This window comes from Mesoplodon densirostris, chromosome X (assembly GCF_025265405.1).
Source record: "Mesoplodon densirostris isolate mMesDen1 chromosome X, mMesDen1 primary haplotype, whole genome shotgun sequence".
Taxonomy (NCBI): domain Eukaryota; kingdom Metazoa; phylum Chordata; class Mammalia; order Artiodactyla; family Ziphiidae; genus Mesoplodon; species Mesoplodon densirostris.
In genome coordinates this window covers 40,357,043-40,384,618 of record NC_082681.1, presented here as the reverse complement: position 1 = coordinate 40,384,618, position 27,576 = coordinate 40,357,043, and the positions used below count along the sequence as shown (strand labels likewise).

General features: G+C 44.6%; 1 protein-coding gene across 8 annotated transcripts in view; it reads right to left on the bottom strand.

Moving 5' to 3' along the window:
- Positions 1–498: 498 nt before the first annotated feature.
- The window catches only part of CHRDL1 (chordin like 1), a 117,512-nt gene continuing 90,434 nt past the window's right edge, over positions 499–27,576 (bottom strand). For 3 of the 8 annotated variants that reach the window (XM_060087704.1, XM_060087705.1, XM_060087712.1), the window contains 7 exons: positions 25,358–25,425; positions 20,885–20,974; positions 18,881–19,049; positions 15,277–15,486; positions 8,517–8,684; positions 5,865–5,954; positions 499–2,781 (listed from right to left, as the gene is read on the bottom strand). In XM_060087704.1, the coding sequence (XP_059943687.1) occupies positions 2,651–2,781; positions 5,865–5,954; positions 8,517–8,684; positions 15,277–15,486; positions 18,881–19,049; positions 20,885–20,974; positions 25,358–25,425 (926 nt within the window). In that variant the 3' untranslated portion in view covers positions 499–2,650. The remainder of the gene's footprint in view (positions 2,782–5,864; positions 5,955–8,516; positions 8,685–15,276; positions 15,487–18,880; positions 19,050–20,884; positions 20,975–25,357; positions 25,426–27,576) is intronic. The other 5 variants (XM_060087707.1, XM_060087708.1, XM_060087710.1 and 2 more) reach the window with 3 other exon arrangements.

Sequence of the window (27,576 nt, the reverse complement as noted above, 5' to 3'; positions counted from 1 at the left end):
GCTACTATTATCCCCATTTTATAGTTGGGGAGACTGACACAGCTGCTAAGTGCAGAGCTGGGATTAAAAACCAAGGTCGGCTGACTGCAAAGTTCTCACTCCTAACCACAAGGCGGTAGTGTGAGAGGGGCGTCAAGCTGAGCGTGCAAAAGCCGGGCCTGGGCTTCCCTGGTGGCGCAGTGGTTGAGAGTCCGCCTGCCGATGCAGGGGACATGGATTTGTGCCCCGGTCCGGGAAGATCCCACATGCCGTGGAGCGGCTGGGCCCGTGAGCCATGGCCACTGAGCCTGCGCATCCAGAGCCTGTGCTCCGCAACAGGAGAGGCCACAACAGTGAGAGGCCCGCGTACGGCAAACCAAAAAAAAAAAAAAAAAAGCCGGGCCTGCCCCTCACCTGTTACCCAGTCCAAGGTCAGTACTGCCCAGACTCAATCACTCACACAACACTCCTGCACAGGATTTTTCCAAATTAAGTTTTTTATTAATTTAAAAATCCAGAAATACAGTGACTACATAAATAAGTACCATATTTAGGTACATGTCCTGTGAGAAGAGTGAAAGGGTAATACTGGTATGTTACTCTCGTTTACATGTTACTTGTTAACTAGAAAATGGCTACAACTGCTAAATGGTGCTTATGGGCTTTGTTGTTCCAAGTGTTTATGGTATAAATAAATACACAAGAAGAACCACATCCATTCCTCTCTACTAACTGCAGGCGGCTTGGCCTCTTCTCTCTCGGTCCTACTCTGTAGGCAACACTGAACACTGGAGCTTGGCAAAGGTGTGTCCCAGTGCCTGGGGGAAGGAGTCTATCTAGGGAAGCTCCCTGGGTGTTCCCTTAAGGTTGAGCTTTCAGAGAACACCTGGGTGGGAAGGCTTTGCGGTGAGTCATCCGCAAGGGGAAATCACTGCTTTGCTTCAGGATCCGGTGACTCGTTTCCACACTACGGGGATATTGCCACCTCTGGGAGGGAGGCAGCAGCTACTTAACCACGCCCCCAACCCCCTCTCCCACCAATAATGCTCTGTGGCCTTTCAGCCCTGGATGTCCTCCTTCCTTCCCTCCCCTCCCCAGCCCCAGAAGAATGTGTCTAAGAGGCTCGTCCCCTGAAGGCCTGACCACCAGGTCCCTGTGTCTCTTTTATGAGAATAGACTCCTTTATGCCAGCTTGCCATAAAGACTGGACCTTTTACACTTTTCCCTATTGGTGTCAAATAAGGAAAAAAATGTTCCTCTTACCTATGGTCACAAAGTAGGAAACATGGGATTTCTCAGTCCTTAATATTTAAGTAATCACTAGAGTTCATCCATGGCCCTTCAGAGGAGATAAATCTAGAAGGCAGGCTTGAGATCCCTGCTGTGGAGAATTTATAGTTTTCCCACAAAGATGATTTCTAAAGCCAGGCCTCAGAATGGATCATCTGGGCTCTGGTATTAGGCTGCAAAGAGACATTTTCGGAGCAGCCTTCTCTGGGATCCATGATTCAGATCCATGCTTGGTGCATGAGAGGAGAATGGTAGGAAGGTTTAGATCATTATCAGAATCCCCATTCCCCAAATGAGCAATAATTCTCCTAACTGAAGCTCATGAGGACAGAAACCCTTTGCCAAGTAAAAACCAACTCCCATAACTGGAGAAGAAGGGAAACCACCCTCTTAAGAAGCTTCTAGAATTTTATCATCTAACCAAAATTTGTGGACTAGAGAACTATGACTTCAAGAGAATAAGCGAGGATTGAGCTGTTAATTGGTGAGTTTTGTTGACTTGAAAACATACGGCTGGCCTTGCTGACTTCTATCAACTCCTTTGCTCAATAACTCTTTTGTCTTATATGGATTCAGTTTCTGAAAATTTTACCCAATTCTCACTCCTTTATGGAGGTTCGGGGAGAAAAGAGAAGTGTGTCATTATGGAAAAGTTCTTTCCCCCCTCAAAGTGAAGGCAGCCAGGAAATGGTGTTCCTGTTCCTTCCCAGGGTTGGTGCCATCAACAACCATACCACAGACCCAAGGGCACAGGCTTCTGTTCACAATTCCTTATTCATCCTCCTGGGTACCAACCGCCTCCAAGCTACTTGAGAGCCAGGCGAGGGAAAGAAGGGGAGAGTCTACACTGGCCTTGCCTCAGAATGAAGGCTGTAGTTCACTGTGCATGTGTGTGTGTGCGCATGTGTGTGTACACGTGTGTGTGAAGATGGGGAGTTAATTTTTTTAAAACACGAGACATTCTAAAATTTGAAGAGCAGAATTTCATACAAATATTTTCTCTGTACTAAAAGACTCCTACTAAGCAATTCCCTTCTCTTTCTTTCACTGGAATAACTTTCTAGATAGAAACCCGGGGGTTTTGTTTACTCTTTAACCCGTAAAGAAATGCGATTCTCCCAGAAACTAGAGCAGGGTTGCGGCGTTCTAGCCCTCTTCCTACCACAGAGAACTCAAGACTCTTCTAGTCTCTTTGGAGGAGACGTTTAAGGGCTGACACACCACTCCAATAAAGGAGCAAGTTATGCTGTGCATGGCGTGAATAACTGACTGCATTTGAGTTTGGGGTTTTAGGGCACTGTTGACTTAAGCAAAGTAAGCCTGCAGTCCAGCCGCAGCTTGAGTTTTCTTGCTATACTCTATCCAATACTGTCTGTCTCATCTAACAGTGGCCCTTTTCAGACCTTTCCAGGTACAAAACCTTGACCAAATCTTCAAGCTCCGTTCGGCACACACGACTTGAACACATCTGGCTGATCTGGGCTTCTCCTTCAGTGAAGATCTTCCACTGGCCTAAAAGGCAAACGCAGAGTGGCCCAGAGACGTGAGAGGAGGGCAGAGCCAATGAGGTGTAGAACCGATATACCCCACCCTTCCCCACGCACTCACGGACCTGCCAGGGGAGCTGGAAGATGAGCATCCCGTGATTTCAGCAAAACAGCCCCTGAAACACTTTTCTGGTGACAGATACGGAAAATGGGCCAGGGAGTCTTCATTTCAACACACAGCGTTTGTAAGAATCCCAAGAATAATACAGAACTGCCTCCTCAGGAGTAAAACCTGAGTATTGGGTTGGCCAAAAAGTTTGTTCGGGTTTTCATAAGATGTTACGGAAAAACCCAAACAAACTTTTTCGATGACCCAGTATGGTTCTTGGGATTTTTACAGTTTACTTAGCATTTGCGAATTGCTCCACTATCACGTCGTTAGCTATTAGGTGGCTCACTTGGCAGCAGGTCAGATAAGGCACTTTGGAGACCAGTACTTGGTGCATTACTGGGGCTTTGCTTACTCTTTGAGGCCCGAATACTAGTTTGGGTTGCTTGATTATTTACTGCTCTTTTCTCCATTCCTGCCGCCCTCTGTTAAAAACTGCTCCCCTCTGCTTTGTCTTATGCCCACACGCTGGCCTCACACCACCTTCAGCAGCCCTTCCAGCCTCCTATGGCTCCGCAGAGAGTTCCAGCCTCACATCCGCCACGTGATCCCTCTCTGCTCTGGGTGAACACGGCCGCATCCCTTCCGTTCCTTGCCATCCCTGCTCCTGTCCCCCTCCACTCCCTGTTGTCTCTTCCCCCACCCCCTGGAACTGTCCATACTTCCAGCGTGTCCTCACCAACTTCTCTATTCCCCCTTCTGCCATGCTAACTGAGCAAGCGCTTTTGACTACACACCCGTGCTGAGCACTGGAAACCACCCGATGCCTCTGGACCATCCCTTTCTAACTTTCCTGGTCCCTCAGTGGTAGGATTTTCCTTCCCCTGCTATCATCTTGCTCTGTCGAATAGCGTTCCTAACAAAATGTCTACCCCAGATGCCCTCTTCAGCCTTTTCAATCCTGTGCTCATGGTGTTGCAACCTGGAGAATTCCGCGAGTCCAAGGTCGGCAAGCACCTCTTAATCCAGAACCGTTGTTGAAACTCTTTTCTTTCTCTCGCCACAGGAGACCATGCCCCACTTCCTTACGGCCTCCATTTCTCTGCTCCTTTCTCCCTGGGATTCTTCACTTTTCCCTATTCTCTCGGATTCGATGGGAAAGGAGAGATGGATCAGGCAAGGAAGCAGCTTCTACCAAAGCCCTACGGTGTGCCAGGATCTGACAGGCACACTATATACAGGAGTCAGGCTTGCTCTGCTCTGTCCCCAGGTGACCCTGCGGGATCATCTCATTACCTACGTCCTTCAGAGGCACACATCATCTACCTCCATTATGCACCCTAAATCCTAACTGTGACGGGAAGACTTTGTTTAAATCATCTTTCAAGTGCCCCAATGCCTAGCACAGTGCCTGGCCCACAGTATGAACAAAAATATGTTCTTTGAAATTAATTGGTAATTTCATAAGTCACATTATTGATCCTATAGACTCTGCCTCTTTATTCCTTACAAGAACTCCCAGCTCCTCCATTTGAATTCTCCTACTGTCCAGTTGTCTACCTGTCTCCTGCAGAATGAACAATTGACCTCATCGACCCTATGTCCAGCTGCCTATTGGATAATGCTGCTCATATGGACTTCAAGCATCTTAATCTAAACGTGCTTCAAGTAAAACTCATTTTTGTCACCAATGCCTGCTCATTCTCCAGAGTTTCCCACTGGTGAACGGTATAACTATTCACCCAGTCCATAAAGTTGTTAATATTGGAGTCATTCTAAACTCATTTCTCTCTTTGATCCTGATCTTGATGGTTTAACCTCAGCCCCTCACAGGGACCCCTCCTCCCCTGTCTAACCGACTTAATACAGTCTAATAGCTTCCTACAGACTATCACCAGCTCTCTCACTAAAAGCCCATCTGCCACTCCATTCAGCAAGTACCACTTTCTAAAAAACAGACCTGAATGCATCGTTCGCTTGCTTAAAACCCCCCACTGGGGCTCTCTGGTCTGGAGACCGAGTTCAACTTCTCAGCATGGCATACTGGGCTCTTTAGAGTATGGCTTCTCAAAGTAGGTACTTAATAAATGCATCTGACAGCCGAGAGACATCTTTCCAAAGCCCTATTTTAACACCACTACACTGTGTGTAAGTTTGCAGCAAGCACCCACGCTCCTTCCAGGCTCTCTAACTACTTCCTACCTCCAACTCTTCTCAGCTTTCTGTGCACCCTATGTGGCCTTTGTAATTCTTCCTCACCCACACCCACCCACCCACCTCCACATTTCTTGTTTGCTCCTGTCAGAGTCTTCTCTTAGGTTGCACCTTCTCCCTAGACTGATTCCCTGACCTGTTGCCCAGTCACACCCTTCTCTTTCAAAACCCACCTCCTCCCTGAAGCCTTCCCGACTAAGCCCACCTGGCTCTCATCTCATTGTTCTTTGCAGATTCCCCTGAGCACTTAGGTATTTAACTCTTTAGAAGTATACTAATTCATAATGAAGGCATTTTCATGTTCTGTCTCGCCCATTAGAATTCCCTGTGGATAGAAATTCTGTGGCTTTTATTCCTTCGGAAGTGCTTACCCCCCCCCCGCCCCTCCCCACGCAGTGCCTAGCAGGATCTAGTCCCAGGCTCCATCTAGCGTAGAAAGTGGGAGAGCTGCAAGTATGCTTGAGTGTCTGAGTGCTTTGAAAGAAACACGACCAACCGGGGCAGTTCCAAACAGTCAAACAGAGCTTTGATACAACACAAGAATCGATATGCAGGCATCTTCTCTCTTTCTCTCTTGTCCCCACCACTGAGGACATAGCCTTCCAGATGTGAAGTCTCCACAGATAAGACCAGACCTCCCACCCTCCTGAGACTCTGGGTTTAGTCACCCACAGGAGAGGGAGACAATATCCTCTGATGCTGACATGGACCATGGCTCCTGTTCAGTGAGAGCACTGAAAACTAGATGTGTTTTCCAGGGAGGAGTAAAGAGAGTCACAACTTACTCAGTGTTGTCCTGGTCACCAGCTTGAAGTGATGGAGCTCCTCAAACATCCTCTTGGAGATCTTCTCAATATGGAAGTGCTGGAGGATGCCTGGGGCCAAGCACAAAGTGGGGCAGGTGGTCAGGCGCTCTCTATCTGGAACCACCAACCCCTTTTTCTGGTTGGGCTGAGCATATCATCTCACTACTGGGGCTTAGGAGTCTCGAGCGGGGCTGTGTGGTCTGCTTAACCAGGAACTTGGACGGCTTGAGGGTTATAATTGACTCCATTGGTTTCATTGGCTCACTGACCCCTCCCCTGGTTCTCCAGCGGACAGAGAGAAGGGAGACAGAGCTGCTGACTGTGGGACCCACTCCTGGGGAAAGCCACAGAGAATCAAGCATGGATGCTGGATGGAGTTTCTGCAGCCAAAGGCAGTATTAGACATTCTGCCCTTGCCCCTGGTCTGGGTAGACTATGTCCCTGCCAAGCCACTGGGCTACCCTCCTGGCTTGGCAGCAAGAACCAGCAGTGGGTCTTGCAGACAGGTTGTTTGTGTAAATGCAGAAGCCATCCTTATTCCTGAACTCACTAGAAAGCATATATTCCTTTGGGGAACAGTCACAGCTCCTTTCACTTTCCCTTATAAAAACGGGCAGAGCGAGAATAAGGGGGCTCCCACAGTCTCAACCTTGCCTGAATAGCTTTTATCAGAATAACACGTGAACAACTGAAAACTGCCTTGCAGTTAAGGAGCAATGTTACCAGCCCACTTAAATAATCCTCAAGAGGTCTACAGGGAGCAACGGACATGGAGCCTGGGTTTTCCTCTGTCCACTATGCACAGATCTTGATTACCCAGTGCTGAGAACAAGAGCTTATTTAGAGGCGCCACTAGCAAGTTGAAAAGCATCCATGCATTTCTGTGAGGCGAGAGATGTGGGGCGATGGATGCATAGTGAGGTCATCGCTAGGGAAGCCAACAGAACAGTGCTGAGTCCTGGTGACCAGTTACAGAGGAGTTAGGGAGTTAGAGATGGCAAATCAACATTCCTGGGTCTAGAGCAAATATAAACAGGGATGGGCTTCCCTGGTGGCGCAGTGGTTGAGAGTCTGCCTGCCGATGCAGGGGACATGGGTTTGTGCCCCAGTCCAGGAAGATCCCACATGCCGCGGAGCGGCTAGGTCCGGGAAGATCTCACATGCCGCGGAGCGGCTAGGCCCGTGAGCCATGGCCACTGTGCCTGTGCGTCCAGAGCCTGTGCTCCGCAACGGGAGAGGCCACAACAGTGAGAGGCCCACGTACCTCAAAAATAAATAAATAAATAAATAAATAAATAAATAAACAGGGATGAGCCTTATATGTGTGTTGTAGCATATTTTTAAAGGGGTAGAGAGGAACTTGTTCTTTTGAAAAAGAAAGAAGGGAGAGAAAAAAGGCCCACAAAAGCTAGAGCAGTTGTTTCTCAAAGGATGGGTCCAAGTGCCACTTGTATCAGCATCACCTGGCTATTTGTCCATACTGGGGGCTGACTGAATTCACACTTCTTGGACGGGGCCAGGTAACTGGGTTTTTTTTTTAATAAATTTATTTATTTATCTTGGTTGTGTTGGATCTTCACTGCTGTGCGTGGGCTTTCTCTAGCTGCGGTGAGCGGGGGCTACTCTTTGTTGCAGTGTGTGGGCTTCTCATTGTGGTGGCTTCTCTTGTTGCGGAGCATGGGCTCCAGGCATGTGGGCTTCAGTAGTTGTGGCACAGCGGGCTCTAGAGCACAGGTTCAGTAGTTGTGGCGCATGGGCTTAGTTGCTCCATGGCATGTGGGTTCCTCCCGGACCAGGGATCAAACCCACGTCCCCTGCACTGGCAGGCGGATTCTTAACCACTGTGCCACCAGGGAAGTCCCGGTAACTGTGTTTTAAACCAGCTCCTTGTGTGATGCTGAAACTTATTCAAGTTCGAGCGCTCTGGAGCCTTATGCGGGAGCCAACTGAAAAAGGATGTGCGTTATTTCCCAATTGAAATCTCACCTCTACACTCGGATTCCTAGAAAACTTGACCAGACTAGATCAGCCCTAGTCTCATAGCTATGGGATGGTTTGAATAGCTGCAGGGATGATGTTTTAAATTTGTCTTACTGCAGAGTACCCAGCATGGTTCGAGAGACTCAGCTGTGCACTGAATGACTGCATTTTCATGCTTGTTGAGCTTCCTCTGGGAAACAATGGTAGACTACAGTTTGGGAGTTTAAAACCCTGGCTGTACATCAGAATCACCTGCGGAGCTTGCAGAACAAACCCTTAAGCCAATCCTTAACCCTTAACCCCACTTGGCCAATTAGTCAGACTCTCTGCAGGTAGGCTCAGGGATTTGGTATTTAAAAACCTTTGCAGATGATTCTGATGTGCAGACAGGGTTAAGCAGCACTCCTCCAGCCTTGGTTGTGTGAGAAAGACAACAAAACCCAAAAGTCAATACTTACTTTTTAGCCCAGGTCCTGGTTAAAGCTAAAGGCCACAACAGCAACGGTGGGAGTCATATGTTAGTTTCTAAACAATCAGGAAATCTTCTGACCCAGAGGAACAGGTTGAAGCAAAATGAAGGTGAGTCTTCCATTCCTTCCCTGTGTCCCCTTTACAAAAATAGTGCCAAGAAATTAATGTCGTCTGGCTCACCCTTTCGAATGGTCCAAACGTGGACCTCTACCTGAGGCGGTCTCTCTGTCTCCAGTGCAATTTTTCTGGTGGTCTCCCCATCTTCCATGAACACAGACTCATACACGGGCATGGTTTCTTCTCCACAAAAGTAGCCTTTGCTGTCAAAGCTTTGGCCAGGAAGTTCTTCTGGAATCAGGAGGCAAGTAGAGATTTGTCATGGTTTTCCAAAACTAGGAGCAAACCTCTGTATTTATGCATCTCTTTGTTCATAGCACCACACAAGCATCAAAAGTGGACAATCTACAAGAACATTCCTACAGAGATAGAAATCCCACCCATATTTCACTGGCTCAGCTGTGGCTGCCCCTGTAACAGCCACGAAATCACAAAGAAGCACGTGACTTTCAAGTCCGCGTGATGACAGAACACTGGCCCCAAAGCTACACTGGATCCACCACCACCACATGAGAAGTGGATCTTCGCAAAGAGGAAGAATGTGACGAGGTACAAACCTGCTGGGCGCTTAAGGGAACACAGGATTTTCGATGCTGGGTCAGGATCATGGTTGGGCTAGCTCAGTGTTGCCAACAGAGACCCAAGGAATGGGCTGACAGAAGGCCTCGGTTAGCTTCCCTGACGTCAATTAGGTATACTTAGAAAACATTTATGACACTCATTTATGTGCATATACTTGCCCAAAGGATCTATCCAAATTGGCTTGACATTTCTGAACGCTCTTTTGATTTGTTTGTAAGCGGAATGCTAATACCGGATCAACACCAGTGCCAAAACCTAGATGTCAGATTAGTCATATGTATGCTATGCCAAATAAATGGTTGGAAGACACAAAAAAATTGGTCAAATCCCTCAACTATGGATCATTTAAAGTATAAACTAACTTGTTGGATTTCAGCTTCCAGGCATAAAGGTAGCAGCCCCCTCTTACTCCCCACTCTGCTCCACCCTCCTCTTTCCTCAGCCGCTACTGAAAGAAGTTTCCCTTGGTTGGTTATCCGTGACTTAACTTGCTTTGCTGGCCTTGTAATCAGCACCCTCTTCAGCTGTGTACTTAAAGTGTAACGCTCAAATCGGGAACAACGAAGACAAGCTGAGGACACCCTGAAAAATTCTGAATATGTGCAGAAGCCATCTGTAAGCACATCTGATGAAAGCGTTGGGTGTTGAGTGCTTTGGGCCCATGACTCTAATTAGGGGGACTCATTGTTAGCCAATCAGAGGCACTCGGACTAGAGGTTGTAATCAAATTGCTATTGCATGTCTCTTGCTGACCTGATTAGCTCTCCCATCCCCACCACCATTTTGGCACTGTAAGGACAAAATCCTAGTCTTCTCTGGATGATTCCAGTTTGGATTACTCAATTCGTAGATTATCCTAGAGTCAAGCTCTCTTTCTCCTTTTGGCTTTCTTTTTAGTTATTTAATTACTCGGTGGGCTGGTCTTTGTTGGCGATGCATTAGGTGATGAAGGGACGTGCACTAGCGTTTTCCAGTAGGTGGAGGGGGGAGGAGGTCATGGAGTATACAGGAACCTCTATGTATTTAATTACCACCTTTAGAATGAGAGCCGGGTTCCTGTGTTAAATCTTGCTCACCAGCTTAATACTAGCTATAGCTATCACAGCCATATGAAATCCATGATGGCACTGGAAGTACCTATCATACACTACAAGTTCTCCCAGTGTCCTGAAGAGTTATCCTGCCCCACCACTCCCCCTCCAAGAACTTAATTTACTCACTAGAAGGGATCTATAAACAACAAAATCCATTAGTGACTCAGCCCTGGCTGGCACATGAAAATATTAAGAGTAAACAGAGCGTGTCTTTCGAACTACCTACTCGGCAACCTCTTCATTCCACATCGTCCACTTCAAGGTGCTTCCTGATCACTGCACGTGAACCTACTTTCATTTCCTTCTGGGGAAGTATGCCATGCCTGAAGTAATTTCTGGGCATTCCCACTTCCCACGAGAATGCTCCTGTCCTGAGCCCTCCAGAACTAAGAAATTGAGAAACCACTCCGTATGGAAGTGGGGATGACTGATGCAGGAGATGTAATATCCCAGCCCAGGAAACAAACTTGAAGTCTTACCAGGGGCTTTTTATGCTGTAACCCAAAAGGAGTGTGTCATTACGGGAATTCCAGGTATATTGGGGTGGTATGGTGGGGTGGAGAGGTGAGTTGGGGAACCTTCAGGGAGTAGAAGTCCTACACAACCCTGCAGATGGCCACTGACACATGAAGCAAGGCCAGCCTCTACCAGAGCAAAGACAAGAGAGAGAGGTGAAACTCACGTCCTTTATTTTGGCCTTAGTTTGTTACTGGAGGGGCCCGCAATCATTTGTTCTAATGAAACTTTTGGCTGGATCATCAGTGAATTTTATTTGTCTCTTTTCCCTTCTCAATGTGAATGACTGAATTTACCTTTCTTTTTGCTGTCGATCTTCTCCTCTCACTCCTTTATTCCTTTTCCTCTGTGTCCTGTGTCATTTTCTAAGAGGCTGAGGATGTCATGATCTTCCCTTTCTGACCCCTTCACATCACTCAGAACTCTACTCAAACATCGTTCTTCAGAGAAGCCAACCCTGACCAGCCTTTTGAAAGCACTTCACCCTGCCTGTGCCGTTCACTATCACCTGATCCTGTCTGTTTTTTTCTTCCCAGTACTCATCACCACTGAACATTACCTTATCAGTTTGTGTTCATTGCCTTTCTTCTCCCACTAGAATGTAAAGAGCATTACTGGCAAGTAGCCTGAGTCTGTCTGCTTTATCTCCCTATTCTCAACACCTACAACAGTGTCTTGCACACAGAAGGCACATAATATGTCTTTCCAGATTGCATGATGCGTGAACAAGTGCATGCCCCTTGAGGATCTGAAGTTGCTGAGTACCCGGGCCTCTGTGGATAGTGACTCGTGCAGGGCAACGTGACTATTGGGAGACTTTCAATTTGCAGATATCCATGTGTGGCTTGCTGAGGGCAGGTGACAGAATGGGACAGACACTCTCTCCTTCCATGTTGCCCAGTAAGTCCTCTATCTCTACACGTCTGAGCAGCACGGGAAAGTGGGAAAAGCCACTCTTCCAGAGAAACACATTGTCAATGAGGCTCTTCAATATACTGCCAATTGGGTTTCTGAGGGCAGTGTTTTAAATAATAGCCTCTATTACTTTTTCTAATTACAAAAGTCATACACATTTATTGTTGAAAATTTAGAAAATACAGATAAACAAAAAGAAGAAAATAAGAACTACCCATCATTCAGTCACCCAAAGATGGCCACTGTTACATTTTGCCATATGCCCTTCCAGTCTTTTTTTTTTGGCTAAGCATATTATCAATGCTTTCTCTATTAAAGAGAAGAAAACTGAGGTGTATAAAGTGAGGTTACTTGCCCAGAGTCACAGAAATAGATAATAAAACCAAGGTTTGGAACCCAGGTCACTTCCAGCCCATTGTTTTTTTCCAGGCCAGCAGAAAATGTTGACTGATTAAAAAAAAAAGGCAAATCAGTTACTTAAGTGTTGGTTTTGACACACGAGCTTGAGAAAAATACAGTCTGTAGTATTGGGGTGACAGAGTACTGGATTGATGATCAAGCATTCTAGCCCTGGCTCCACCACTGGTTTTCTGTGTGACCTAGATCATAATACATATTGTTTTCTAGCTTGCAGATTTTGTACTTAACAGATATATTGCAAATATGTTTCTGTGCCATTAAATCTTGTTCTATAGTGATTTTTAATGGCTATATAATATGCCACAGTACAGATATACCATAATTTATTTAACCATTTCCATACTGGTGGACTTTCAGTTTGTTTCCAATAATTCGCTATTATAAACAGCATTGCAGCAAAAATCCTTGTTTGTATATCTCTGTACGTCTCTGATCACTTTCTCTGGATTTCTAGGAGTAGAACTGCTTAGCCAAAGAGTATGAACATAAAGGTTTTAATAAATGCCACCATCTGAAAGGCAATGCCCTGTCCTGTGTACTGTGCTCACACCTTTTTGATTCCTTCACTCTTATTTGAATCACGTACAGCAATACAATCCTAACCACACAAAGAAATGGGATGCGTTCTGAAGGTGTGAGATTCAAATTGGAATATTATATAGTGGGAGGGTTTATCTTACCTGGGTAGTTTAGGTAACTATTAGTTTGTGTATGAAATTATCTTGTTGTATTACTTTTATGATGATAGGCATTAGACCCTTGACAGGAGAGAAAACTGTGCTGGTAGAACTACTTCCAAGTGACACTAAAAGGCCTGGGGATCCAGTGAGGTGGCAGACTTGGAAGTTACAATAGGTCATCATGGCTGGGTGGCTGCCATGTTCATATCCTCAGAATGTGCTCTCTCCGTGCCCCTAGTGAGTACATTTCCTCAACAATTTTAATGCCCCAATTCTCCACTCCGCATCAGATAGCTCCTGTCCTTCCTACCCACACTCTGCCCCTACTCTGCCCCTACTCTGGAAGATGAAGCTTGTGACATTAAGAAAGATTTTGTTTGTGCCATAAATCAGTGCTTCTCAAACTTTAATGTGCATTGCAATCACCTGGGGGACCTTGTTAAAATGCAGATTCTGATGCAGCAGGTCTGGGGTGGGACCTGAGAGTCTGGTTTTCTCACTAGCTCCCAGGTGCTGCTGGTCCATAAACCACACTTTGATTAGCAAAACCATAAACTACGCTGGGCCTACAGCAGTGGTTCCCAAACTTGTCTGCAAATTAATATTGTGTGGGGATCTTCTAAAATTCCAAACCCCAGGCCACAACTCAAATCAATTAAATCATAATCTCTGGGGATGAGACAGGTATTTTTTGTTTTTTTTTTAGTTTTAAGAGTTTATTTGAGCAAAAATTGGTTCAAATTGGGTAGCATCTAGTCTAACAGATAGAAAGCAGCTCCAAGGAGCTGTACAAAATGAAAGACTTTTACAGGCAGAAGGGAACAGGAACAAGGAAGTTATATTTGGGAAAAAAAGCGGATTGGTTATTGCCAGGGCACTTTCCTTTAAGGGATGGCATGGGTCTATCAGGCAGGCGACCTCACTAGTGTTGATCAGGTGACTCCTGATTGATTGGTGTAGGATTTCATTTCTGGGAGAGTGAAAATTGATTGTCTCGATTTGGTGACATGGGGCTTAGCAAAATTGACTCCATGTTGGGCCTGTTGTCTTGTTTTTAGCAGAAGAGACCACCTGGTCCTAGTTTCCGTCCTCTGTCCATCCTGGCATCCTTCCACACTGCCCTCTGGTCCTTGGTGGTCCAGCCACACTGACGGCCTACTCATCCCCGGGCCTGTCTAGTCCTCAGTTGTTGGTCCAAGAGACACAGGTATTTTTAGAAGCTCTCTGGGGGATTCCAATGTGCAGAGAAGTTTGGGAACCATTGGCCTACATGAAGATGCTCAAAATACATATATACTGAATACACTGACAAAGTTCATGTCTGTCTGCTACTCATGAGGAATTGCCTAAACTGAATAAATGATTTAGCTCTCTGCCTACACTTAAAAACATTTGCTTTTTTAAAAAATATTTATTTATTTATTTATTTGGCTGTGCCGGGTCTTAGATGTGGCACGTGGGATCTAGTTCCCTGACCAGGGATTGAACCCGGGGCCCCTGCCTTGGGAGCGTGGAGTCTTAACCACTGGACCACCAGGGCAGTCCCTAAAAACATTAGGTTTTTCATCTGTGTTTACAACAGTGCTTTGCAGGTAGATATAAGAAATGATAAACTCATGTGCCTGGAAGTGATTAATTCATTCAGTCCTAGAATGTTAGAGCTGGAAAGACCCTAAGAAATCTACTCTAACCCTCTCGTTTTGCAGAGGAGGAAACTGAGGCTCAGAGAGGTGAAGTGACTTGTTCTAGGTCACACAGGAAACCAGTGGCAGAGCCAGGGCTAGAATGCTTGATCATCAATCCAGTACTCTGTCACCACAATACTACGGACTGTATTTTTCTCTAGCTCGTGTGTCAAAACCAACATTTAAGTAACTGATTTGTCTTTTTTTTTTTATCAGTCAACATTTTCTGCTGGCCTGGAAAAAACAATGGGCTGGAAGTGACCTGGGTTCCAAACCTTGGTTTTATTATCTATTTCTTTGACTCTGGGCAAGTCACTTCACTTTATACACCTCCGTTTTCTTGTCTTTAATAGAGAAAGGATAATATCATTATAGCATTTTAGAATTGGAAGGAAGCTTAGATATCAACTATTCCAAACTTTTCATTGTATAGATGAGGATGATGCAGCCTAGAGAAGATCTGGCACATTTCCAAGGTCACCCAGCAAGTTAGTTATTAGGACCAGAACCCACTCTCCTTCCACTATGCCTTTCTCTGAAAGGGAAAATGAAGGCGATTGTGCTTTGATGAGTTAAATGGTGATATAAACAAAGGGTGCTATTGTCCTTCCTAATAACCACGATAACCTAATTTCTCTACTATTTAGAAAAGCAAGGCTTAAGTTCGGCCCTTAGGGCTACGTGGGACCAAAGGTGTGGCAGACACAAGCAAATCCCCAGCCTGTTTCCGAGAAGTCACTTTCTTCCAAGCAACCATCTTATCAGCCCTTCAAGAGAGGAGAGAACTGTAGCTTGTTGTCAGTTATTAGTAGAACTATTACCATTACAATTATATGGCAGGTTGTGGTTATGTTTCTGATACTCAAAGAACATTGAGAATGACTATGTGGGGATCTCAGTCAACCAAAGGCAGGGCTTCCAACCAACGCACCTTTTGCCTTTTTACCTGGACACACCTTGCAGCACTTTCCATCTATTTTTTGAGGATACTTGCAGGGGTATCGACTGGGGCAGTGGATTTTCTTGCACTCTTGCTTGGTGATATTACAGGTGCACAGCACACACTCCACAATGCCAAATGCCCGGAGGTTTGGGTGCCAGGACTCGCCGTGGGAATAGGTCTTTCCATTGGAAACACACACTGGAAGAGAACACAGGACTGGAAATTAAAGGCTAGGGAGCTGAAATGGGCCCTGGTGCTCAGAGCCCAAGACCTGAACCCCTTAAGACATCAAGCATCCTTTGTTCTTGTTGTGCCCGTGGAGATGTGTTTACAGAGCAGCCTCTGTAACCAAAATACAGCTTGTGTCTTGCTCTCCTGTCAGCAACTATTCAGGATCTTCAACAGAGGCCTCTGGATGCCCACAAGGGCCTGACACTTAGTAGGCCATCAAATAGTATGTTTTAAATGGAGGAATGAATGGATGCATGAAAGCAGAGTTCTAGCTGTCCAGGGTGTCTGATAAGGAACCTCTGCTAGAATGTAGTGTTCAGACGTGTAGTTCCATAGAGGATTGGGATGGCCCAAGTGGATGTGCTTCTAGGCATGAAAATCTCCCAGGAAGGTTTGCTGTCCAGGGAGACTAGATGCAAAAACTACTGGTCTTCTCAAAGGGCCAAGTCTTTCCAGATCCTGAAGCAAATCCATTCAGAATGTCAAATGCTATGAGAATCTGATCTACTAACACAGATGGGTACGGAGCTCAGTGGTGCTGACTTACTCTCTGGAGTGGGAAGGAAGGTGCTGAGACAAGACTGAGAAGGAAAGGACCCACCCCTCCCGGGTAAGTGGTGAAAGGTAGCCTTTTACACCTCTAATCTTCTGGCAATGTCCTGTATCCTCATAGTAGCTGCAGAGATTTGGCTACAGCGAATCACTGACTTCTCTAGAGATACCCTTTGGTGGTCTCACATTTGCTGAATGGAAGAGAAGTCACCAGCTCCATGTTTTCGGGGGGGGGGACGGTTTGCAAGAGCAAGCATCTGGGCTGCAGGCTGAGGGGCCTATGAAGGGAAGGAGTCACAGGAACATCCTTCAGTGCAAACCAACCAAAACATATCCGGCTTTGACTGTAAGGCACGGAGCTAAGCTCCAGTATAAGACCTGCACAGAGCCGCAAATAGGGAGGTCTGAGAATGAGTTTTCTCTTTTTTGAAAGTGCTGAGACATTCTGGAGATTTCCAGCCATGACGGGGACTGGGTGTGTTTCTCATTATTCCCATCACCTCATCATGCCCAGGGAGACCTGTCGGTATCCCAATCAACAACATCTCTAGGGTGGGTTGTATCACTTAAGGTGGGGCGAGGGTGGGAAAAGTAGCTCCACTTGGGGCGTTTCTTAGGAACTGACTGATTTGGCTGCAAGACAATGGCCTCAGAAGGATGAATCATTGGGCTATTTCTCTCATCAAATCCACTGGGTCACATTAGGAAATATGGACGATGTCGGCTGCCTTTTCCTGTCCTCTGCAAGAGCTGCTAGAGTACTAGGCGCTCTAACAGGTCAATCCATGTAAAGATTTCCAAGAACCTAAGCCAGAGAAACTCCTAATCGTACAGTGAGATAGAATAGGGGCTTGAAATCTAAACTGTTGATGGAATCACAGGACAAGATGGACCAGATGTGTTGTTCTCTCTCCCGCCAACCCCTCTTCTCTCTCCTCTCCAGACAGTGACACACCCTTCTAGACAACAAGATCATGTGGGTGCAGACTCCGCTTTGAGAAAGTTTAGGCTGGACTCTAGTTAAGAATGGTGGGGTCCTACTGCTTCTCCTCTTGAACTCTAGCAAGGGACAAAATAGATGTGTCTCAGAGGAACACATTGTTAGCAGGAGGGCTAAGGAGCAGGGCAGGCAGGACCCCCAAGGTTATATAGCCAGGTCCCCTCTCCCCTGAACATCTGGACTAAGGGAATAATCCAGACTGGGTAAGAGCCTACACATCAACTCTCTGGGGGGAAACACAGCCTTCTCCCCACGAACAAATTCTCAAGATGATTTCGATCATCCAGCTGGGGCGCTGGGAGTTGGAGATAGGGACAAGTGACTCTCCAATGAACTATAATAGAGAAAGGTCGGGAGAGAACAGCTGCATCCAAATCAATGGGGTCAATGAATAAATGTAAACTAGCTGGGGCCTTTGTAGGACATGGAGAAATCAAGGGATGAGCCTCTGCCCTGAAAATGAAGAGGCCTGTGGAAATTATGGGATTTAGGATTTTCAAAGACCATTTCCCCACACGTTTTTTAAGGCTTTAAAATACTTTCAGAGCAAATGGAATCTATTGAAGGCAATTTAGGATTGAAAATCAAACTGCATCTTTACCTAACTCCTCCTCCTCATTTCATAAATTCATATCAGAATGCCTTGGAATTTAAAAATAATAAATTTCAAATCAAACCCAGATCAATAGTAAATATTTCCAATTCTTCTAATACCTCACCATTTTTTATTAAGAGTTTTATTTTGAATGTTCTTTTTTTAAGTTTCAAAAGCAATTTAATTTTTTTATCTGTAATCTGAAATTTACATCTAACTAGTAACAGATGTGATCAACTGGCTTTGGCCTGACCAGCTTTGTTGAGATTTATAGTAGGAGTTCTTTGTAACGGATTGTTTTTCACCCATGTTATTCAATCATTTGGCTTAATAATTTATTACTTTTAACCCATTCAGAGAGCTGCCTTTGATTTGTTTTTCCTTTAAAGGAAACAAAACATGTTTGTGGTTTCATAAAAAGGAACCAGCTGAGCTTTTGCTCTGACGAGCTGGTTGACAGGATGCCTAAAGGAGTAAGAAGCAGTCAATTGTTTGATCGAATTTCTCCTCCCCCGCCCCCAGACCCCCGCTACTGGCCGGGAGGCGGCGGGGGTGGGGTGCACGCGGTGGCTGGAGAACTCTGTGCAGGAAGGAACGGTCCGTGGATGTGTGTGCTTGGCCGAGTGGGTGCTCAGCCAGGAGGTTTCTGGATTTCTCACTGGGTTACTCACTTCTAAGCATAATCTCCTCCTATGAATTAGAATCTCTGAGTGGGGAGCCAGGAATAAGTGTCTTTAACAAGAGCGCCAGGAGAAGCTGGGGCAATGAGGGGTGAGAATTGCTATCTCTATGGTTCAGATGAGAGCTTTAGAGGCGTTTAGAGCCGACTACCTCTGAATATTGGGTGTCCTGCTGGAAAACAAACCGCCTTTCATTCTGTTAAAGCCCCAGCAAACTTTCCCAAATGACCTTCAACCCACAGAGTCAACGGAGAAAATGCTGGAGGGTGCATCAGGTTCACTGCTTTCTCACCTTTGGTCCTTAATAAGGACAGATACTCCTGAAATATAAACTATGGTCTTTGGACTGTATTTAGGAAAGTCCTAACAGTCCTCTGGAGTCACTTGTCCACACTCGCTTGGTAGACCGGATGGTGAGTGATCCACATGAGAATGTCTGATATGTATGGGAGAAAGGGTCCTTTCCCAGCTCTGCAAAGACCAGGGCTGCTGAAGCCCCGACAGGGTGCAGTACCAAAGAAGCACGTCCCTTACCCTGGCCATGCTTGTGTTTGTTATTGATGACGATCTGCACGATGGTTCCTGACGCTTGCTGCGAATCCATGAGTGCTCCCCGGTGACTTCTGGCCCCGGGAAAGCGGGGCAGACCTCCAGCCTGTCGGCTTGGTGGGGGATCATAGTGCGAGCGGTGGTAAGAATGTCTCTGTGAAATGACAAAGGACAAATTCAGCCCCCCGAATCTACCAATGAGAAGACTGAGATGGACTTAGCTACCTTAGAATCTGTTTGATCGTTTTTAGTGATGAGCTCTGATCTTAACTGCATGTCCACCGAAACCAACAGAGAAATTGGGATGTGGCGGAAGAACAGCACTGGCAGCATGCTGAGATTTCTCTCTCTTCTGGCAGGAGACTGGACTAGATTCACAGACAAGCTCCTGAGGGAGAAAAATAGCCCAAAAGGGTAAAGTATCTTTCCTGCTCCCAAGAATCTCACCTTCAGGTTTAAGAATTTACATAGTCACCTGCAAGGCAAGGCAGAGTGTGACAGAGGCCACAGAAGAAGGATAAAATGCTGTGCAAATTAGGACGAGACAGAGAGCTTCTAGTTGCGGAGGGTTTGTGACCTGGGCCATGAAGCATGAGTAGACTTTTTACAGGCAGACTTGGTGAGGAATATTCCAGGCAGAGATTTCCAAGTTGAGAAGGTGTAGCAGAGAACATAGAGTCCATAAAAGGGAACAGCCGAAGGATAACATTCCAAAAGTGGGTTAGAGCCAGATCATGGAGGACTTGCAATGACAGGCTAAGGGGCGAGGACTTTATTTGGTAGGCAATAGAGGTGAGGGTGTAGAAGCCTTTCAGGGATTTATTTTTTTTAAGTACGTAAAAAAATCAGAACTGTGTTTCAAAAGCATTGAGCCCTGACAATGTGTACGGTGAACTGGATAGGAGGAAGAGGTGGGAGGCGAGTCTGGTCTGGATAACAGATAAAGAGACTCCAAATGCAGGCAGTGGCATGAGGGCACAGAGCAGGGCACAGATACCCCAGACGTTTTATAGACAGAAGAATGGACTGTGCAGGATGGCACTAGAATGTCAGCTCCACAGAGGTGAGGACTTTTGTTGTGTTCACTGCTGTATCTGCAGTGCCTAGAACAGTGTCCAGCATCTAGAAGGTGCTCATCAAAGCCTTGTTGAATGGACGAAGGAAAGCTGCAGCCCCTCATGAAAGTTTAGAGTCTTGTAGTACAGACAACCCCATCATTGCTCTTTCAGCAAGGGTTCAAGACACAAGATGAGCCAACTATTCTGCTGCCCACCCCTCGCCCAGGAGATGAAGTAAAATGGGGTTATAGGAGGATGGAATGGATGATGAATAGAACCTTAAGGCTTGAAGCCCAATAACACTGGGTTTTAGGGGTAATTGTCAGGGGTAAGGGAAGGGGGTGGGTACCACGAAAGAAGCTTTTGCAGGCAATTACAAAGGAATATCCTTACACTCAGTGATAGAAATAGCAAGGAACATTGAGAAGGTAGTTATGGGATCCCCTGACCCCACCATCCCCCAAAACATTTATTTTAGTTATGTTCCATAGACACACATGTTGCAAACTTAGCTTTCGGAATTATTATTGCTCTCCTGGTTAGGGGGTGGGGAGGCATGGGTGAGAGAAGGCGAGAGCAAACAGGAGCTGGAGTAAGAGAAAGAGAACATTATCCTATATCTAAGAAGAGCCCATGCTGGTGCGTTGCTATAAAAACTCACACAAATAAGAGTTTGCACCAATTTATTATCATGCGCAGAGACAGGATTCTCAGTGCAAATATTTTTCATTCCCACAATGGCTCATATGTCTCTTTCTGCCACAATCACTCACATTCCACAAAGGCCATTACAGATTGTTCTGTCCTTTCTGGAGTTTGGCAAAGTTTTCCCAAAGGAACACAGAGAGGACAGTTTGGCTGGTGGGTGTCCTACTGATGCTGAAAGGAGGGGGTTCGATGGGGCTAGAATTTGAAAGGGAAGGTCGCTGACCCAGGATAAGCTGCGAGTACAAGGAGTTCTCTGATTCATGAGGGTGAACACGAATTGAAAAGCTGTTCTTCGGTACCGGGGACTCTGATCCTGGACATATGATAAGGGGAGAAAAATGATTCAAGACACACAAAAAAGGAACACAGGGCTTTTGATCAGAGGCCAACCCAGCCCTCCCCAAACCTCATCTAAGTCTTTTATTTTACAGACAGAGAAACTGAGGCCAAGAAGAAGAGGGGTTTTATTTGGGGTGAGAGTGATAGTTGAGCTTTTGGAGATGGCAAGAGAGTGGGAGAGCAGGAAAGGAGAGAGGAAGAGGAAGAGGAGGAGGATGTGGGAGAGACCACATCTGCTTAAGCTCAGGGATCCCCAAACATTTGCTTAAAAGCTGCTCCAAAGAAAATTCTCTCCCATATAGAAGTCTGCTACAGTGTTCACAATCACACATGCCACTGGTCGCCATCTCGGCTGCACACAGAATCACCTGGGGAGTCGTAAAAACACTAATCCCACCCACAGGGATTCCAATGGAATTGGTCTGGGGTAAGGCCTGGGCATCAGGATTTTATATACTCCTCAGGGGACCCTAATTTGAAGCCAAGGTTGAGAATAACCGACATAAAGGATCTTCTGTTTCAGCCCCGGGGTTGGAGTGGTGATGTGTGATTTTGATTTAGGAGTAATGGCTCTTTCAGAGTTGCTCCCCTGAACAAATGAAAGAGGCTTACCAGGGGCCGCTCTGACCTTGGAACTTATAGCGAAGGAGAAAAAGGCATTAACGCCTTGGAGTTGTAGTGAAATTGGAGGTTATCTTTAAAACCAGCTGTGAATAAGCTGTTTGAGAGAGCAGGTCAAAACCAGTTAGGTAGAAGCGATCACACGTCTAGGCTTTGTTTTCTTCTGCTCAATATTTTGGTATTATTTGATTTACTGACTTGAAGGACTGTCAAATATCTTGGGCTTCTGAGATGGCTGTTACACAGTTCTTTCCTGGTGTTGGAAAATCTCTGCCATTGAAGAAGTTACCCAGGAGTTTCTTCTTTACTTGTTCTAAGGTCTAAGATATAAGGGTTTTATCGGCAGAAACAGGAAAACATGAAAGTTTAGAAATGGCCTCAGAAGTTCCTTCCTAGTTCTGATCCTGTGCTACAGTTTTGCAAGATGTTACCATTGGGGGAAACTGGGTAAAGGGTACAAGCCATCTCTCTGTGTTCTCTCTTACAATTGCAAGTGAATCTACATTTACTCACAAAATTAAAAGTTTAATTTAAAAAATGTCTTCAGAATTCATTATAATCCACACAGCCATGAGCACATTACACCTGAGTCATGAGTAACCTAGGACTATCCCTGTCTCGGAGACACTTAGGCCAGTTTCCTATCCAGAGCATTGTTCTGAAAATGTGAATGAGACATGGATTTTTATGTGTTTCATATTATTTCTATGCCAAATTCTTTCACTTTTCTAATGGTAAATCTCTGAGTAATCTACTGGGGGCAAAATCGGAGTTTGGCCGTTGTCCAAAACAAAATTATGCTTGCTTTCATGTTTTGGCTTTCCACCCTGTGCCTATTTCTCTCTCCTCACATTCCTCCCCCCCCCCACACACACACTTCCCCCGATGGTACAGGGACCAGTTCATATGAAGTTATGATCTGGAAATCAAACAGAAACCATTTCAGGTTTTTACAAAGTAGTCATCATTAAACCACTGGTTCTCCTTTCTGTGCACTTCGTAAAACTTGGTTAAAATGATGGTTTTGAGCCCACTTGGCAAAATAAACCAATCAGCTTTGTTTCTGTTGACCCGAGGTTGTGATGGTTCCCTAGGAATAGGAACAGTCTACTAAAAGGGACACTCTACTGAATCAGAAATGTGTTTTTTTTCTCCCATGTGGAAAGTTGGGCCTGCAAATGCTATTCAGAAGGGATTCTCCAACCTTCTAATAAGTTTGAAGAATTTCTCTCTGGTTTGGGACAAAGTCCTACGCATTAACATTAAGGAAAAGCCCCCCCCCGCCCCCAGCCTTTGCAACACACACACATACACACACATTTCTCTCTACCTTCCACGCCCATTCATTCACCACATATTTATTGGGTGCCAACTATGTGCCAGGTACATACTTTTCTGTTACTACAGATGCTATTTATTATTTAAATCATATCCCGCAATATCTATCCCTTGTAGAACAAAGGAAAATATTTATTTATAATAAAGTGGAACCATCTGGACATTGTGGCCTACCAGGCACAAATGTTCATTTCTAAAGATAAGTCTTGAACTCCTTTGAAAATCTATAACTCTTTCAAGGCCCTGCCTTCTATATCTGACCTCTTTTGCTACGGGAAGTATCAGATTAAGTCCAGCCCTATGACCAGCAGTTTAGGAAGAACAATGAGGCTGAAAGACAATGATGGAGGTGGGGGCAGCATGAGACAAAGTCAAGAAGACTAATTAATGGCATTACCAGCAAGATCACTGAGGGGGCCATAGTGCTTAGTGTTGGGGGCTAAGGCGCCCAGCTTAAGGTGACTGAGACCTAACTTTGGCTTAGAATGGCATCTGGTTGACAGCTACCAATTTAGCCACTCTCGACTTCCTACCATGATTAAAAAAAAAATGGGGGCTGAGGAAAAGAGGAAATTCACAACACAGAACAGGGAGACTGACATCATCTCCCATCAGGATCTGGAAGGAATCTCACTTAGTATAAGGCAGATACACTGCTGGATGGAGAAAGTCTTTCCTTGGGGTCTATGTTAACCCACAAACTGGGAAGCCCACGCTCTCTTGCAGGAGTGCTGCTTTTTTGAGATATCCAGAGTATTATTCTCCACTCCATTCACAAATCCTTCTCCATTCATTTGGAAACAAGAATGTCTAGAAAAGAATATGACTAGACAATAAAACAAATACAGATCCTTTCATCTCCTTGCTGAGGGTGTTGGCGATCTGGGGGCTTGCAGGTCAGAAGTGGCACATGTGATGGCCTTAGCCACACTGTGATGTAGATACTGATCATTTTATTAGGTCCTGGATCAACACCTTCTTCCATACCCTCATGATTCTTGGGCCTGACCTATAATTTCATAGACTCTTGCACTAATATCCAATGTTTGTTGAGAACTAATTTCCAAGGTTTTAAAAATCATTTAAATTTGATTTATTACAAAACTAATACATGCTCATTGAAAAATATCAAATAATACATAAGATACAAAATAAAAAAATCAAACGTTACCTTTCCTCCTGCCCACTTGCACCCCTCTGAGAGTATCACAATTAATATATTGGTATGTGACCTTCTAGATCTTTTCATATGCATTTACTCACATGCATACACAATTTTTACATAAGGCAATGATAGTATAAATTGTATCCTGCACCTTGTTTTGTTTACATACTATATCTTGGCGATTCCTCCACTTTACTACATTTTGACGTACCACATTCTTTTTAACAAATGTATGGTGTCCTATAGATTGGGTGTGTTTAACCAAACCCCTATAGATAGCATTTAGGTTGTCTCCATTTGTCTTGCTTTTATGAAAATAATTCTACGTTGAATGCTCTGTATACTTCTTTTGTATGAGGGTATGATGAATACCCATTTTTTGCAACGAATGCCTTGGTACATTTTGTACTTTTTGTACACTTTTTTTATTGGATGAAAGATTCTTTAAATTCTATAGTGTTTTACCATTTTCAAAAGTTTCACACTCATGATTTCATACAATCCCATATGGACTCATATAAAGTCCTTTAATGTGATAGATCCTTTGAACCGGAACATCTTTTCTGATTTTTAGAGGTTTGAAGTGTTGCTCTACTTAGACATGTATTTCTTGGAGGGATTCTCTTTTGTTAATTATTTCAAAATAAAAAGGAATAAGAGACGCTACTACTATGCACAAAGAGATGCCCACTCCTAAGGCTTATTCTGAGATTAGCACCAAGAATAGAAATGAGAAGATGTTGCAGGTTGAGAAGGGGAATCTGGCTGCTACCTTTCCTTTCTTCCAGCTGTATGACTGAGAGCCTAAGGCCTAGGGGAGGTTTCTATGGCCATGTCCAAGGTACCTGTGCCCAAAGGATGGGCTGACCTACCTTACGATCCCACAGAAGGTCCTCACTGTTGAGGCTGGGGGTGGTGACTTGCCTTCCTTACAGAAGACAAAGATTTGGCAAGTCATCCCGAAAGGGTACCAACTTCTAATCTAGATGAAGGGTGCCTAAGGGCTGGGCTATGATCTCTTCATGTTCATGTCCTTGCCCCAGTTACCAATTATACAATGCACTTAAATGGTTCCAGGTTGGTGATGATGGCATTCACACTTCTGAGGAAAGGGAAGAAAAACGGTGTTAGAGATGGGCCCTTTTATGGCATTGCTGGGACAGTACCCATGGAGGGAGGGAAGTCTGGCCTGATGCTGTGAAGTATTGAATTATTTGAGCTGTTCACACTTACTGCTTCTCTGTTGGCAGGCTGCCTGAAGATATCACCATCAGAATGTTCCCACGACAATTCTCCATCCCCTGTTTATTAAAAAGAAATAAAGAATTATACATACATAGAAGGGGAAATATTAACCTGTGACCCAGTAATATTTTGGGTTCTATGATCCCAAGGTTCTTTACACATTTTAGCTGTTGTGGCTGTCCTTCAAACAGCAATGTTGAAAGATTTCTCCCTGGGTGTGCCTCATTTTTCAAGACAACTCCGAAGAAAGTTGCCACTTTCTAAAACAGACCATCCAGCAATCTTACACAGAATTTGTAAAATAAAAGGGAAAATAATCACTTTCCACTGTAATATAGCCATCATTGTCACATTTGCTTATTTTATTCTGAAGATAGTTAAGTCTTTTACAGGCCATATTCAACTTGTGTTTAAACTACCCTTCAAAAGTGAGAGTTTTGAGGATTTGGTCTGTCATAGTTTGTTAAATTCACCATTATGCCTCTGAGGAGTTATGACTTGATCTTAAAGTTAAGGTAAAACTTGCTGTGGTTAGAGTGTTTACATAACCCATATCTTCTATTTTTGCCTGAGACACCTTTCTCTGGGTCTCCACAACCCACTTTTTGAACAGCGAATCCCTATCATTGCTGTCTTCCAGACTAACTGCTTTTAGGGGGAAGATTTTACTTTCAGCCTTGAGAAAAGCAAACTCACAACAGATATGGATATTACTCAGCTGATTAAATATAAAAAATAAGAGGATAATCTCCAAAAATACTGTCTTATATTATCTATGACCAAACAAGCAGATGGGAAGAGCTCGGTCTTAGAGATATTTGTACCACTCTAAATGAGTACTATTTATGTGTGTGTTTGTGTGTGTGTGTGTGTGTGTGTGTGTGTGTGTACCTGGTTGAGGATAATCCAATATCTACTCAACCATATATTTCATGGGATAACTCGGAATACAAAAATGTATAAACATTAAGAATTTTCTATTCTAATTCATCTCCCAAGCTTTCAAAACCTAACTCTAACTAGTAATGTGTTACTGGTTCAAGTACTGTTACTGGTTTAGGGCTGGAAAAAGACCTCAAGATTAATTTGATACCAATATTATCATCGGGTAGTGACATAAAACATAGCATGGCTTAAACCTCCATGATTCAAAGATCATCTTATGGAAAAAATTATGAATTTTGAAGATTTAACTATGATTGCTACATTCATCTTCCTAAAACATCACTTTGATTATATAATCATATCATTTCCTGATTTAAAAAACCCTCAGTGGGTCCCCATCTAAGACTCTCTATTATCAGCCCCCACCTCATCTTTACTGAGCACCTACCTCTTACCCAACTATCTTAGCTACTCTACAATGGGAACCCTTTGACCTCTTTACTCTTCACTGAAACTGTGGCCCCCATTCTTGGTTCCATGTTTTTGCTCATGTTATTTTTCTTCTGAAATTACTTTCCCAGCTCCCACACTCCGTAGCTCCTGTATGACTATAAAAACCATGAAGGTTTTCCTCCTCTACAAAGTCTTCCTCAAGTTCTCTCACATATTTCTGATTGCCTAAAGGACTTAGCATTCTGTAGCCTTAGAGATGTACAGGACTTCAGGCATAATTTTGTCCAACTGTTCCATGTAACAGGTGGAGAAACCAAGGCTCAGAGAGAGCAAGGAGCTATTTACTCACATAGCGAGTTGATGAGAGCTTACAACCCAAATCTCAGATTTCCTGGCTCCCAAATAAGTATGTCTATTCTATAAGAGCAGGGTTTATTAATTTGTGTTATTAATGGCTCTATCACCATGATCTATAACGGTGCCTGACACATAATAGTCACTCAATAAATACTCATCAAGTGATAGAATTGGGAGGCCTTCTCTTATCACCTATCTAAAATTTCAAATCCCCTCTGATACTTCTTATCCCCCCTCTTTGCTTTTTGATCTTAGGACTCAACAGTATCTTACAGTTTATATATTTTATTTGTTGTCTGCTTTATCCCACTAGAATTCTCCTATGAGATGTTGATGAGACAAGGATCCTGCCTTGTCTCCCTAAAGAGACTGTAAATCCCTTGAAACCAAAGACCATGTCTTAGACCTCCCTCTGTGTCACCTACATCACTGGTTCTCAAAGTGTGGTCTCCGGACCAGCAACATCAGCATAAATTGGGGACTTGTTAGAAATTCAAAATTTTGGACCCCAC